This window comes from Schistocerca gregaria, chromosome 2 (genome assembly GCF_023897955.1).
Source record: "Schistocerca gregaria isolate iqSchGreg1 chromosome 2, iqSchGreg1.2, whole genome shotgun sequence".
Taxonomy (NCBI): domain Eukaryota; kingdom Metazoa; phylum Arthropoda; class Insecta; order Orthoptera; family Acrididae; genus Schistocerca; species Schistocerca gregaria.
Genome location: NC_064921.1, coordinates 509,442,683 through 509,456,444, shown reverse-complemented (window position 1 = coordinate 509,456,444; position 13,762 = coordinate 509,442,683). Strand labels below are relative to the sequence as shown.

General features: G+C 38.1%; 1 protein-coding gene across 1 annotated transcript in view; it reads left to right on the top strand.

The window, feature by feature from the left end:
- LOC126329139 (protein lin-54 homolog) overlaps positions 1 to 13,470 on the top strand; it is a 236,570-nt gene extending 223,100 nt beyond the window's left edge. Inside the window, exon 12 of the mRNA XM_049996128.1 lies at positions 12,690 to 13,470. Within this exon, the coding sequence (XP_049852085.1) occupies positions 12,690 to 12,709 (20 nt within the window). The 3' untranslated portion in view covers positions 12,710 to 13,470. The remainder of the gene's footprint in view (positions 1 to 12,689) is intronic.
- The last annotated feature ends 292 nt before the right edge of the window (positions 13,471 to 13,762 follow it).

Genomic DNA, 13,762 nt, shown 5'->3' with positions numbered 1-13,762 from the left:
TAACATCAACCAACAGAGCTTTGCCGTGCTGGTACTGCGAACAACTGAAAGCAAGGGGAAACTACAGCCACAATTTCTCCTGAGGGCATGCAGCTTTATTGTATGGTTAAATGATGGTGTTCTCTTGGGTAAAATATTCTGTAGGTAAAATAGTCTCCTATTTGGATCTCTGGGCAGAGACTACACAAGAGGACATCATTATCAGGAGAAACAAAACTGGCATTCTACGGATCAGAGCACGGAATGTCAGATCCCTTTCAAAAGGGAAATGGGCAGGTACAGTGGTAATTAGTGAAGTTTGGTGGTAGGCAGAACAGGACTTCTGGTCAGGTGAATACAGGTTTACAAAAGCAAAATCAAATAGGGGTATTGCAGGAATAGATTTAATAATTAATAAAAAAATAAGAATGCAGATAAGCTACTACAAACAGCATAGTGGATGCATTACCGTAGCCAAGATATATAAACTTTTACTACTGTGGTAGGCATGGGCTTTGTGTATGCCATCTAGCTCCACAGATGAAGAGATTGAAGAAATGAATGATGAGATAAAATAAATTATTCAATTAGTTAAGGGAGACAAAAATTTAATAGTCATGGGGAACTGGAATTATTTGTGAATATGGATGGGGGATAAGGAATGAAAGAGGAAGCTGCCTGGTTGAATTTTGCACAGAGCATAACTTAATCATCGCTAACACTTGGTTTAAGAATCATGAAAGAATGTTGTATATGTGTAAGAGACTTGTAGACATGTAAGAGGCCTGGAGACGATGGTAAGACAGAGATTTAGGAACCAAGATTTAAATCGTAAGAAATTTCCAGCAGCAGGTGTGGACTCTGGCCACAATTTATTGGTTGTGAACTGTGGATTAAAACTGAAGAAACTGCAGAAAGGTAGGACATGGATAAACTGAAAGAACCAGAGGTCATAAAGAGTTTCAGAGGGAGCATTAGGGGATGATTGACAAGAACAGGGGAAAGGAAGACAGTAGTAGAAGAAAAGGTTGCTTTGGGAGATGAAATAGTGAAGGCAGCAGAGGATCAAGTACATAAATAGACGAGATATTGAATTGAATTTATGAAAGGAGAAAATACAAAAATGTTTTAAATGAAACAGGTGAAAAGAAAAGTAAATGTTTCTAAAATGAGATCGACAGGAAGTGCAAAGTGGCTAAGAGGGAATTGCTAGAGGATAAATGTAAGGATGTAGAAACATGTATCACTAGGAATAAGATGTGACGCCTATAGGAAAATTAAGAGAGACCTTAGGAGAAAAGAGAACCATCTGTATGAATATCAAGAGCTCAGATGTTAAACCAGTCCAAAGCAAAGAAGGAAAAGCTAGAAGGTGCAAGAAGTATACAGAGTGCCTAAACAAGGGTGATGTACTTTAGGACAGTGTTATGGAAATGGAATACAATATAGATGAAGGTGAGATGGGAGCTATGATACTGCATGAAGAATTAGACAGAGCACTGAAGGACCTAAGTAGAGACGAGGCCCCGGGAGTAGGCAACATTCTGTTAGATTTCAAGAAGAATATAGTAATTCCCATTCCAAAGAAAGCAGGTGCTGTGACAGTGTAAAAATTACTGAACTATCAATTTAATAAGTCACAGTTGCTAATTACTGACACAAATTGTTTGCAGACGAATGGAAAAACTGGTAGAAGTTGACCTCGGGGAAGACCAGTTTGGATTCCATGAAATGTAGGAACACATGAGGCAATATTGACCCTATGGCTTATCTTAGAATCTAGGTTAATGTTTCTAGCATTTGTAGATGTAGAAGAGTTTTTGAAATTGCCGAATGGAATATTCTTTCAAATTCTGAAGGTGGCAGGGGTAAAATACAGGGAGCAAAAGGCTATTTACAATTTGTACAGAAATCAGATGGCAGTTATAGGAATTGAGGGGCACAGAAGGGAAGAAATGGTTGAGACGGGAGTGAGACAGGGTTGTAACCTATCCTCATTGTTGTTCAGTCTGTACATTGAACAAGCTGTAAATGAAACAAAAGAAAAATTTGGAGTAGAAATTAAAATCCAAGGAGAAGAAATAAAAACCTTGAGCTTTGTCGATCACATTGTAATTCTGCCAGAGACAGCAATGAACCTGGAAGAGCAGGTGAACGGAATGGACAGTGTCTTGAAAGGAGGATATAAGATGAACATCAACAAAAGCAAGATGAGGACAATGGAATACAGTCAAATTAAATTAGGTGATGTTGAGAGAATTAGATTAGGAAATGAGACACTTAAAGTAGTAAAGGAATTTTGCTATTTGGCCAGCAAAATAGCTGATGATGGTCAAAATAGAGAGGATATAAAACATAGACTGGTGTGGCAAGGAAAGCATTTCTGAAGAAGAGAAATTTGTTAACGTCCAGTATAGATTTAAGTATCAGGAAGTATTTGTATGGGTACAGCCATGTATGGAAGTGAAATATGGATGATAAACAGTGAAGACAAGAAGAGAATAGAAGCTTTTGAAATGTGGTGCTACAGAAGAATGCTGAAGATTAGATGGGTAGATTGCATAACTAATGAGGAGGTACTGAATAGAAGTGGGGAGAAGAGAAATTTGTGGCCCAACTTGACTAGAAGAAGGGATCAGTTGGTAAAACACATTCTGAGGCATCAAGGGATCACCAGTTTAGTACTGGAGGGAAAAAAATCATACAGGGAGACCAAGAGATGAATACATTAAGCACATTGAGAAGGATGTAGATTGCAGTAGTTACTTGGAGATGAAGAGGCATGCACAGGATAGAGTAGCATGGAGAGCTGCATCAAATCATTCTTTGGACTGAAGGCCACTCCTGTGTAGCTAAAGGAAATCAGTTATCCTCCTTGTACTCCCCACCTCCTTTGCAATATAAGATTCCATGTGGATAGTTAAATAAAAATATTGTTCTTTGAAAACAGGTCACGGTAAACTGCACACCAAAAGTAGTACTAAACGCATTAAAAAAAAGGAACGTAAAATATGGAATATTAAAAGGTTTGTCATGTGTTAACTCTTTTTCTTAGTCCACTTAAGTGACATTATAAGTGATATATTTCTGATATCAGCTCGCAAGCATATTCTTCTCTGCACCAGTCATTGAAAAAAATGTTTCTTTTTTTGCAAACACATTATGTGCCTTGATTTATGTGGCAACCCTGCCCATTTTCATACTTACTCTGTATTAGGAAGTAGTATATAATAACTTATATTTAATGTCATTATCATAGTACCTATATTTATTTATCCATGTAGTTACATTGTACTCAGCCAGTCATGAGACTCTCTCTCTCTGTAGAAATGTGTTAACTATCAGAAGGAATCTGTGAAAAATGTTTTAAGTCTTCCAAACAAATCAGAAGCTGATCCACTCCACTTATTTGATTAATCCCCTGATGGAATTAAATAAGATAACATTACCTTTCAGTGCCTTCTTGCAAAAATTGTGTGTGTCACTGTAAATTCTTTTAAAAACTGTATTCCTGAATCCTAGCTGTAATATAAAGTTGTCCTAATTCCCGAATTTTACTTTTTATGGTGACCCCGCTGTACAAGGTGTAAAAAAACTATACATACAGAATTTGAGTGTTAGAGGAGATTAAAAAAAACTATTTTACGTGACAAAAATGTCACAAGTGCACCACTTGCACGCTAGAGCTCAATGAAGGTTTTGGCACTAGTGATTTTGAGATATAATATTCGAGCTACTGTGTGATGCATATTGTCTTAGACATGGTGTTGAAAATGTTGTTTGTTTATATTAATGAACAACTGCTCAAAATAACCAGATATTTCACAGATAATGGCTGCATCTTCGGTCAGATGGGCAGCCAGCTGTTCTGGATTGTCTGTCAGTGTCACGTACAATAGCAAGTATGCAGATGTCAGTTGTGCTTGAAGGTAAGTGGACGACATTTCCAGCAGCAACTCCAAAACAATATTCATCACACGGCAGTTCAAACATCATCTCTAAAAATCACTGGAATCAAACATTCATGGACCTCTAGCGGAGTAATGGCACACCTGTAACATTTTGTCACATAAAGTAAATACTGCCTATATCGTTTTTTTACACCATATATATTCTGTCATATTCTGTTTCTTACTCAGGTGTAAGATATGTGCAGTGCATCTCCCAAACAACTACTAGCTTGGTATTTGATTAAGTCATCTGCCTGCTTAACATCATATTTTTATGGCTAACAGCTGATTTTCTTAAAGACTCAACATGGCATTGCAGGAGCTCCTCCAATCCCTTGTTCAGGTATGGATCTTCTTTTCCTTTACATCCATATCCCAGCTGTTATGTACTCCACAAACAGCAGATACTCTGACTCCAACCAAAATCCTTATTCAAATATGTTGTGTTACCTGGCACTCAGCTTCAAACATCGTCACTAATCCAAATTTAAGTCACAAAGGCTTTTCTTCTGTTCAACATCTCCCTTATGTTTTGTGATTGACCATGCAACTGCAGCTCATGAATTGCTACTGACAATTCAAATAGTGGAGGACATACCTTTTGTATAAATCAAAACATTTTTATAATCAATAAAGTGACTGAAACTGTATTTTGAATCTCACAGATTATTGAATATATGGAAAGTGGCACTTATTACAATCCCAAGAGGGGATTATGCTGTTTACAGATAACTAGAGATTTAGTTCCACGAAAGAGAGTAAGCAATGACACATATTGAATTTAAAAAATGGCAATGGTGGGAGTAGACACAATCCTTGCATTTGCTGACAATGTTGTGATTCCTGGCAGCACCCTGGAATAAGTTACACACTGATACTTCCCGATTTCTCCACAATGCAAAGAAAATATCTCGTTGTATCACACTGTCGAGCTGTCTTACCCCACATTGTTGTCAATGGGCACACCTTTGAAATAGTTCAAGAATTCAAGTCTTTGGGATCCAGATTGACTGACAAAAGTGAAATGATGAAAGAAGTGCATCAATGAAAAAGAAATAATAACTGCATGTTCTTTAGTCTCAACAATTTGTTAAAGTCAGATCTCTTACTACAGCAGAATAAGATTCAGCTGAGAGGAAGGTGATTCGTAAGACCTATGGACCCATCAACAATACCACAGAAAGTAAATGAGAATGAAGCAAGGCCTGTACCAGTGATTTGGAAATCCACATACTGGCCAAATATTAGGGCAGAAGAAGTTACAGTAGTTTAGCCACATCTCTCAAACTGATGAATTCCTCCCTAACAGAGTTCTCCATTCTCAGCCTGCTGGAAAATGCCCAAGGGGGCATCCAAGGATGCAATGGAAGGATGAAGTCGTCATGATACTTAAGCAAGTGAAGCCAGTATTGGTGGAAGATGAAACCAATGACTGACAATAATGGACTACCATATGCAGTAGACACCTCCTCTGTTGTGACTGGCAGAATTCCCTTTTATTGTGTTTTTGGTAATGTGTCCATTTATAAATTTTTTTTATAGGGGGCAGTTAGCAATAGATGATTATGATGATAAAGGGTATTGATTATTTATTTATTTCTACAACATACTGGAATATATTTTTAAGCAAAACGACTGCAAGATTCACCTTCACTAACAATCATGTGCATTGAACATTTTTGTGTAGCGGATATCTTGAGTGGTCAGGTGTCACATGTTTATAGGAATTGATAAAAGATGAGAAAATGAAATACATCATTTAACTTATTCCACAATGTTGTCTCGTTGCCTCCTCAGGTCAGTAGGTAGGTGACTGGCGCGTGTTAACAGGGTCACTAACCTAACTTTTTGTAAGTATGAGCCAACCACAAGTTCAAGATAGCATTTCCACTATATAAAGACTAAAATAAGATAAGTCCCAGATAGCCAGAATGAAAAGACTGTCACAAAGTAAGCTTTCAGCCAACAAGGCTGAGACCACACGAGAGAATTGAGCTCTCATACACATGACCAAGTTCTTCTCAGCAGGCAGAGATTATGGTGATGGGTTCGTGTGTGTTTGTTTTTTTTGTGTGTGTGTGTGTGGGGGGGGGGGGGGGGGACGCATTGGAATAGCACTCCAGCTTTATAAGTAGTGGGGAAATCCTGCCTGAACCCTAGGCATAGCTGATTTGTTGATCTGATGAAATTACAGTTTCCTTTCGGCATATGAGTCTCAACTTTATCTCAGCAGTTGTAATGATTTAAGAAGGGAAAAATTAGTGAAGGTGTGAATTGAAGTTTGTGTTAGGGACGTCACTGAACTAGGTAATCTCTGCAGCTGTGGTGGTGTAGTGGTTGGCACATCTGCCTAGTAAGCAGAAGACCAGGATTCAAGTCCCGGCTGTGGCACAAATTTTAATTCACATCTTGAGCTTCTGTCATTATCAGTAAAGTTGAGTCTCATATGTCTCAAGGAAATTGTAATTCCAGCAAATCTGAGATGTTGCTTGTTTCGCGCACAGTCTCTGCCATCAAGGACCCTGCCAGTGTACCCAATGCAGGGTAGCTGAGTGAGTTGTAACACATAGTCAATTTGATGACTGGCGGTCTGGCCTCGCCCATTTGCCCTGTGAGTGGACTTCAACAGGGTCCAAGCAGTCATGTGGGGAGAGGGGTTTTCTAGTAATTAGGAACTCCAACGTTAGGCGCGTTATGAAGCACTTTTGGGAAATTGCATCTAGTATGTCTGCCTGTGGGCCTCATCCAGCGTATGGAGGAGAACTTGGCTGCACCAATCAAGGATATAAGCTACAGTCATTGGCAAATTGTTGTTTATGTTGACGCCAGTGATGCCTACTGCTTGGGTTCCAAGGCTATCCTTAATTCATACAGGTGCCTGCCGGCAGTGGTGAAGGCTTCTGGCCTTGCTGGCTGGTTGCAAGTAGAACTCACAATTTGCAGTTTCATACTTATAACTGATTGGGGTGCTTTGGTTTGGAGCCAAGTGGGGGCCTCTGTGAGAGGCTCCATTAGCTCTGTGATGGTCTTGGCTGCAGATTTCTGGACCTGCATTATGGTATGGAGAATGATAGCACCCACCTTGACAGGTCCTGGGTGCACCGTACACACAGAAAGCAGCTATTAGGGTAGCAGATTACTTGTGAAGTGCACATGTAGGTAAAGAGAATATGTTCATCCGCAGAATAGGAAAACATAGCAAGTACTTGAACACAAACTGAAATGGATTGAAAATGATCAACTTTGCACTGTCAAAGAATATGAGAATTTGCTCGACGATGTTCCCTTACAAAGATATACACAATGGTACAGGGTGCTCTCCAGATGGCATAACAGTAAATCAGATTGACCATGTTATGACAGATCAATGTTTCACTTCATTTCTAAGAGATGTCAGAACATACAGAGGAACTGAAATCGGCTCATATCATTTTCTAGTGGTAGGAAAGATGAAAATCAAGATGGTTTGCAGTTGGCAACCAAAAGTCACACCAAAACCTAATTTAGACTGAAGGAACAGTCTGTTAAAGAAGCCTATGTGATTGAAATAAATAACTGATTTACGGCACTGCGAGAAGCTGATGATGAAAATAGTGTCGAGAAGGCTTGGGAAAGAATAAGATGCAGTGGAAAAAACACTGGGCAAGAAAACTACACAAAGAAATTTGTAACCTTATCACAATGATCCAGAAAACTGAAACACTGCCAGAAAATTGGGAAACTGCAATAATTTGTCCAATACACAAGAAAGGAAACAGAACAGAATGTGGAAATTACAGAGCAATCAGTTTGCTGAACATAACATACAAAATCCCCTCAATTATCATTCTGGAAAAACAGAAAACATTATTCAAGATTACCAGGCTGGATTTCGAACAAACCGTTTCACAACTGATAATTTGTTTACTATACAGCAAATCTTTGAGAAATACTGGGAATTTAACAAAAACATCCACTGTCTCTTCATTGACTTCCAGCGAGCCTACGACAGCATCCACAGAAGTAGCCTCTACAACACTTACGAGAATTTAGTAAACCCACAACTGTGCATGGATGGCTCCCAGGCAGCAGAAGTTCAGAGGATCCATACCCCCCACCTTTCCAATAAAAACAGGCTTAGGACAGGGAGATGCTCTTTCGTGTGTCCTCTTCAACCTTGGATTAGAAAAAGTGATTCGGGAGTATAATTTACATCTATACAATGGTCTCTGATTCGAACACACTGAAGTAAAACTCCTGGCTTATGCAGATGATGTAGTGTTGCTGATTGAAATTGAAGAAGAACTGAAAGACATGTACAGATCTCTCAGGAACAGTGCCAGGAAAATGGGGCTTTTGATTAACCAAGAGAAAACCGAATATATGGAAATAGGTCGAGTCATAAACCCAAGTCCTTGCTTTGAAATTGACCAGCTTTCTAAACTCAGAAAAGTTCTCCAGTTTAAAAACCTTGGATAACATTTCCACAGTAAAAATATCATAACAATAGAAATAAATGAAAGAATAGCCTCAGGGTCAAGATGTCTGTACTCACTAAGCAACCCACTCAAAAGTAAAGCTTTGTCAATCACCACAAAGATGAAGATATATAACACTATCATCTGCCCCATAGTTCTGTACGGTTCGGAAAGCTGGGCGCTTACAAAAAGTGAAAGAGAAAAACTGAATGTTTTCGAAAGAAAAGTAATGAGAAAAATCTGGGGACCTGTGTTGGAGAATGGTGTATGGAGAATTCGAAACAACAATGAAATTTATCGGTTAATGAAGCAACTCACTATCATCCAGAAACTAATAAGTAGGAGACTGCAATGGGCTGGACATGTGGCTTGAATGGAAAACAATAAAATCGCCAAGAAAGCATTCGAAGGAACTCTCCGGGCAGCAAGACCTTTGGGCCGACGCCTTACAAGGTGGCAAGATGACATAGAGAAGGACATCGCAACATTAGGAATTTCCGCAGGGTAGAGAGAGGCTGCGAGTGATAGAAGGTGGTGGAATCAGATTGTTGATGCAGAGCGTGGTCTAATCAGAGTCAGATTACATACGAAGTAGACACTTCGGCACTGAAAATTTTTTCTGTAAATTGCCGAAGCATTTGTAGCAAAGTTCCTGAACGTACTGCCCTGAAGGAAAGTTGTAATGCCCATGTTATTCTCAGAACTCAAATGGTTCAAATGGCTCTGAGCACTATGGGACTTAACATCTACGGTCATCAGTCCCCTAGAACTTAGAACTACTTAAACCTAACTAACCTAAGGACAACACACAACACCCAGCCATCACGAGGCAGAGAAAATCCCTGACCCCGCCGGGAACCGAACCCGGGAACCCGGGCGTGGGAAGCGAGGATTCTCAGAACTGAGAGATGGATGAAACAAGTGAAATTATCTGGACACAAGTAACTTACACAAGTCAACTCTATGTAATCATTGGTTGTTTTGATGAGGTATGTGATTCCTCCACACCAGTTGTACAATCACTTCAAGAAAGTCTTTGCTCAGTAGTGCAGAAGTATGCCAATCGTGCAGTATTAACAGGAGGCAACTTCGCCCTACTAAGTGTAGAATGGAATATCTGTAGATTCATTGCAGGTGGTACAGGCAGAGGATCATATGAAGTTCTATAGATTTTCCCTACAACAGTCTAGAACAACTAGTTTGATACTCACACTACAAACAGTGCTGGCCTTATTAACAGTGTCAGTACAGAGACATGGACAGGTGATCATGATTATCATTGAGGAGGTGGTGGTGGTTACTTAGGTTAACAAATCTATCAAGAAAACTAAGAGAGTATTCACATTTGAAATAACAGATAAGCACTTCTTAGCATGCTACATAGACAACAAATGGACATCATTTAGTTCCATGATGGGCATAAAGGAATTAAGAGCTAAGTTTAAACACATTGTAAATAGCACTCTTAACAAAATTTGGAAAATGCTGAGGAAACAAGGATTGCTACACTCTGTTTAGAAAAGGATTTGGAAATGTCAGCAGATAGAATTTGTAGAAACTTATGCGTCTATAAAAAGATCAATGCGCATACTTCCACTCTCATGCCTTAGCAAAAGATGTTGCCGAGAACCCCAGAAAATTCTGGTCCTACGTAAAATCAGTAAGTGGCTTGATTGCTTCTTGCCTGTCACTTGCCAACCAGCCTAGTATGACAATATAAGATTGCAAAAGGAAAGATCAGCTTTTAAAAGGATCGTACAGACATACCGTCATTTGATTCCTGTTTGGAGAACGTAATAATAGGCTTCCATGGTATAGAGAAGCAACTGAAAAATTTGCACAGGAATATGTCTCCAGTTCTGTATGGAATCCCATATTTGGTTTTACGGAGAGCACATCACAACATTGGCTCGTTAGTTGGCCTGCTTGTAGCTTGATTCTCTCACCCAGTGCAATGTCCCCAGTAAGTAGAAAAATGTGCATGTGACTCTTGTTCATAAGAAAGGCAAAGTAATGGACACTTAAAATTACGGACCAATGCCCTTAATATTGGTTTGTTGCCCAATTCTTGAGCATATTCTAAGTTTGAATGTAACATATTTTCTTGAGACTGAAAAGTCGCCCTCAGATCAGCACAGATTTAGAAAGCATTGCTTGTGTGAAACTCAGGTTGCCTTTTTCTCATATGATATCGTGCAAACCATGGATGAAAGGCAACAGGCAGATTCCATACTCCTAGATTTCTGAAAAGCATTTGACGCAGTGCTCCATGGCAGACTATTAAGGTATGAGCATATGAAATAGGATCCCAGAGATGTGAGTGGGTCGAAAATTGTTTAAGTAACAAAACCCAGTATGTTGTCCTCAGCATACATCAGAGACAGAGTTTCATCAGGAATACCACAAGAATGTGACTATTGGCTGATGATGCTGTAGTGTATGAGAAAGTATTGTTACTGAATTACGGTAGAAGTATAGAAAATGACTCGAACAGAGTATCTATTTCATGTGATGAATAGCAGCTTGCTCTAAGTGAAGAAAAATGTAAGTTAATACAGATGGAAGAGTAGAAACAGTCTTATAATATTTAAATACCGTATTAGCCTTGTGCTGCTTGGCACAGTCATATCAATTAAATGTCTAAGTATAAGATTGGAAAGTGATATGAAGTGGAACAAGCATGTAAGAACAGTAGGTGGGAAAGCAAATGGTTGACTTCGATTTATTGGGAAAATTCTAGGAAAGAGTTGTTAATCTATAAATGATGCTGTGTATAGAGCGCTAGTGTGACTTACTCTCGAGTACTGCTGTAGTGTTTAGGAATCCTGCCAGGTAAAGGTAGACATCAAACCAACCAGAGGCATGCAGCTAGATTTGTTATCAATAGGTTCAGTCAACACGTGAGGATTCCAGAGGTGCTTCATGAACTCAAATAGAAATTCCTGGAGGGAAGAGGACATTCTTTTTGCATTCTTTTGAGAAAAGTTAGAGAAGTGCCATTTGCAACCGACTGCAGAACGAGTCTACTGCTGCCAATGTAAATTTTGCTCAAGGACCAAAGAGAAAATAGGAAGAATTGGGGCTTGTATGGAGGCATCTAGATAGTTCCCTCACACCATTTGCAAGTGGTACAGGAGAGGAAATGACTAGTACTGGTCCAAGATACCCTTCATCATGCATCATATTGTAGCTTGTGGAGTATACATATAGATGTTGGTGTAGATTTAGATATGTCTGATTTATTTCCTATAATCAGATCTACTTTGTAATATACCTTACCTTTTTGTTTGTACCTTCTTACAGCTCCAATATTATAAGTCTGATAGTATTCCATCCATTTATATACATGGCACAACTATAATTGATAGGAATTACTTGGAAGTATTACACAACTTTTCTTCTTCATTTTGTTGGGTTATGTCACATGTTCCCATTTAGGAAGAAAAGTTTAAAGTTATAGTCTGAAGTAGTACCTGTACGTTTAATAAGATACAAAGTTAATATATTCAATGTGGATTTATGCCACTGTACACTAAATACTTAGCTAAATTGGTCAGTTGATTTTATTTTGTAATGATGCCCATGATTTTAATGAAGAAAGAAATCTCTTGCTCATCTTAGATGCCATATTATAATAAAATCTGCCCTAATTTTTGATCTCATGCGGAAATACATAGGCCTGTGCCTCTCTCAAGAGAAAATTCCACTCTGCTTCAGCAAGCAGACCTGCAAGTATCCGGTACTTGAAGAATTGTATTGTGCTTCGCTTCATTCTACTCTGTATGCATTTTGAAAGAATCTCGAAAATACTAGAAACACTTTGGTGAGAATGGATAAACGGCATTCAGGCTCTTGCAAGCTATACTGGATGTTTCAAAATATAGTGTGCAGTGAATTTTTCTAGAGTTGGTAATATGTTTTTTTCAATAGAAAAGATGCTTCAAAGTAGTGAAGATGGAAAAAGTGTTCCTAGCTTTTAAGGTTTGTGTTTTAGAGCCTAGGTTTCTAGACTTTTTTCTGGTTTTGGTCCATACTAGCACCTCTCAAAATATGGAAGACTTTTTCTAACACACTGTATGTATTCACATGAAAAAATACCATCATGCGTAAGTGTCCACTGTGTTACAGTGGTGCATTTTGCATTACTTGTATGACTGAAAACTATAAAATTCTGAACGGAGTTTGGTTGTGTCCTCCAGTTGTCATGATGTTTTAAATTAATTTTCTTTTAAATCTATGAACTGAATTTTGTGTACAGAGAATGCATATTATGACAAATAATCTACTGTTTTCTCTTTTACAGCTAGTGCAGTACAGATGTGAAGAATTAGTCATCCAAGCTTTACACTGTAGCAGTTTCTGTGCAAAGAAAACTGGAAAATATTTTTTATGAAAGTGCATTTTTCATTGTTAAATATAAAAGTGCTTTATGTAAATACAGTGATTAAACCACACTTCCCTTTGACTTCAGAAAATATTCCCCCCCTGTCCCCCTGATGTGTTCACGGATAGTTCACAGTTTGTAAGATTTTGTGGTTTCAGCGATAGTGAACTGTATATTAGACTGAAAGTGCAGTGTAAATATTTTACATTCTTTTTATGATCACAGATTTTCTGTGAAATGTGTTTCTTAAGACTGAAAATAATTGTTTTATCTGGCATGATATGACAGCAGGGTCTTTCAGACAAAATGTACATTTTATGTATAAAATCAGACCTTCATATACAATGAATAGAGAAATATTTTAACGGCTAATAAGTATGCCAAAAAAAGAGCATCAGCTGGCAATAAAACAGTTTCTCGTAGATTATTTTTATATTTATCGATTTACAAAATTATTTTATCATGTGTATAGTTCGATTCTGTGTACAAGGTGCAATATTATGTGTGCAGTCACATAACGTATTATTACTTTTACCTGTTTTTATTTGTGTGCTGTTTTGTGAGGAAGAGTGTTTTATTATGTATAATTTATTTGTCCTACTTTGTTGAGATCTGTGTATATCTTTTATCTATAACTGTACATACCACAGAAGAAAATGTTGTAAAACTTTTGAGCTATGAAATCCACTATTTAAGTCTATTTTAAATCTGCTTATCCTGTTACTTTTATTTACAATTCCTTGAAAATCAGTACAAACTAAATCTATCACATTTAAAAAAATACATAACCAGAAGTTACACTCTTTTGGGTTAAAATTTCCGTGTATATATATAAAGTGAGAAGTTATGGCAATAATAGGGAAAAGTGTGTGGGAAAGTGAAATAGTTTTGTGTTTACAAACAGTCAGGTAGGTCACATGTATGGCACTGTGTATACAGGACTATTTTATGTTGGATAGACAGAGTTTAAGGCCTAAACGACACAAGCTGTT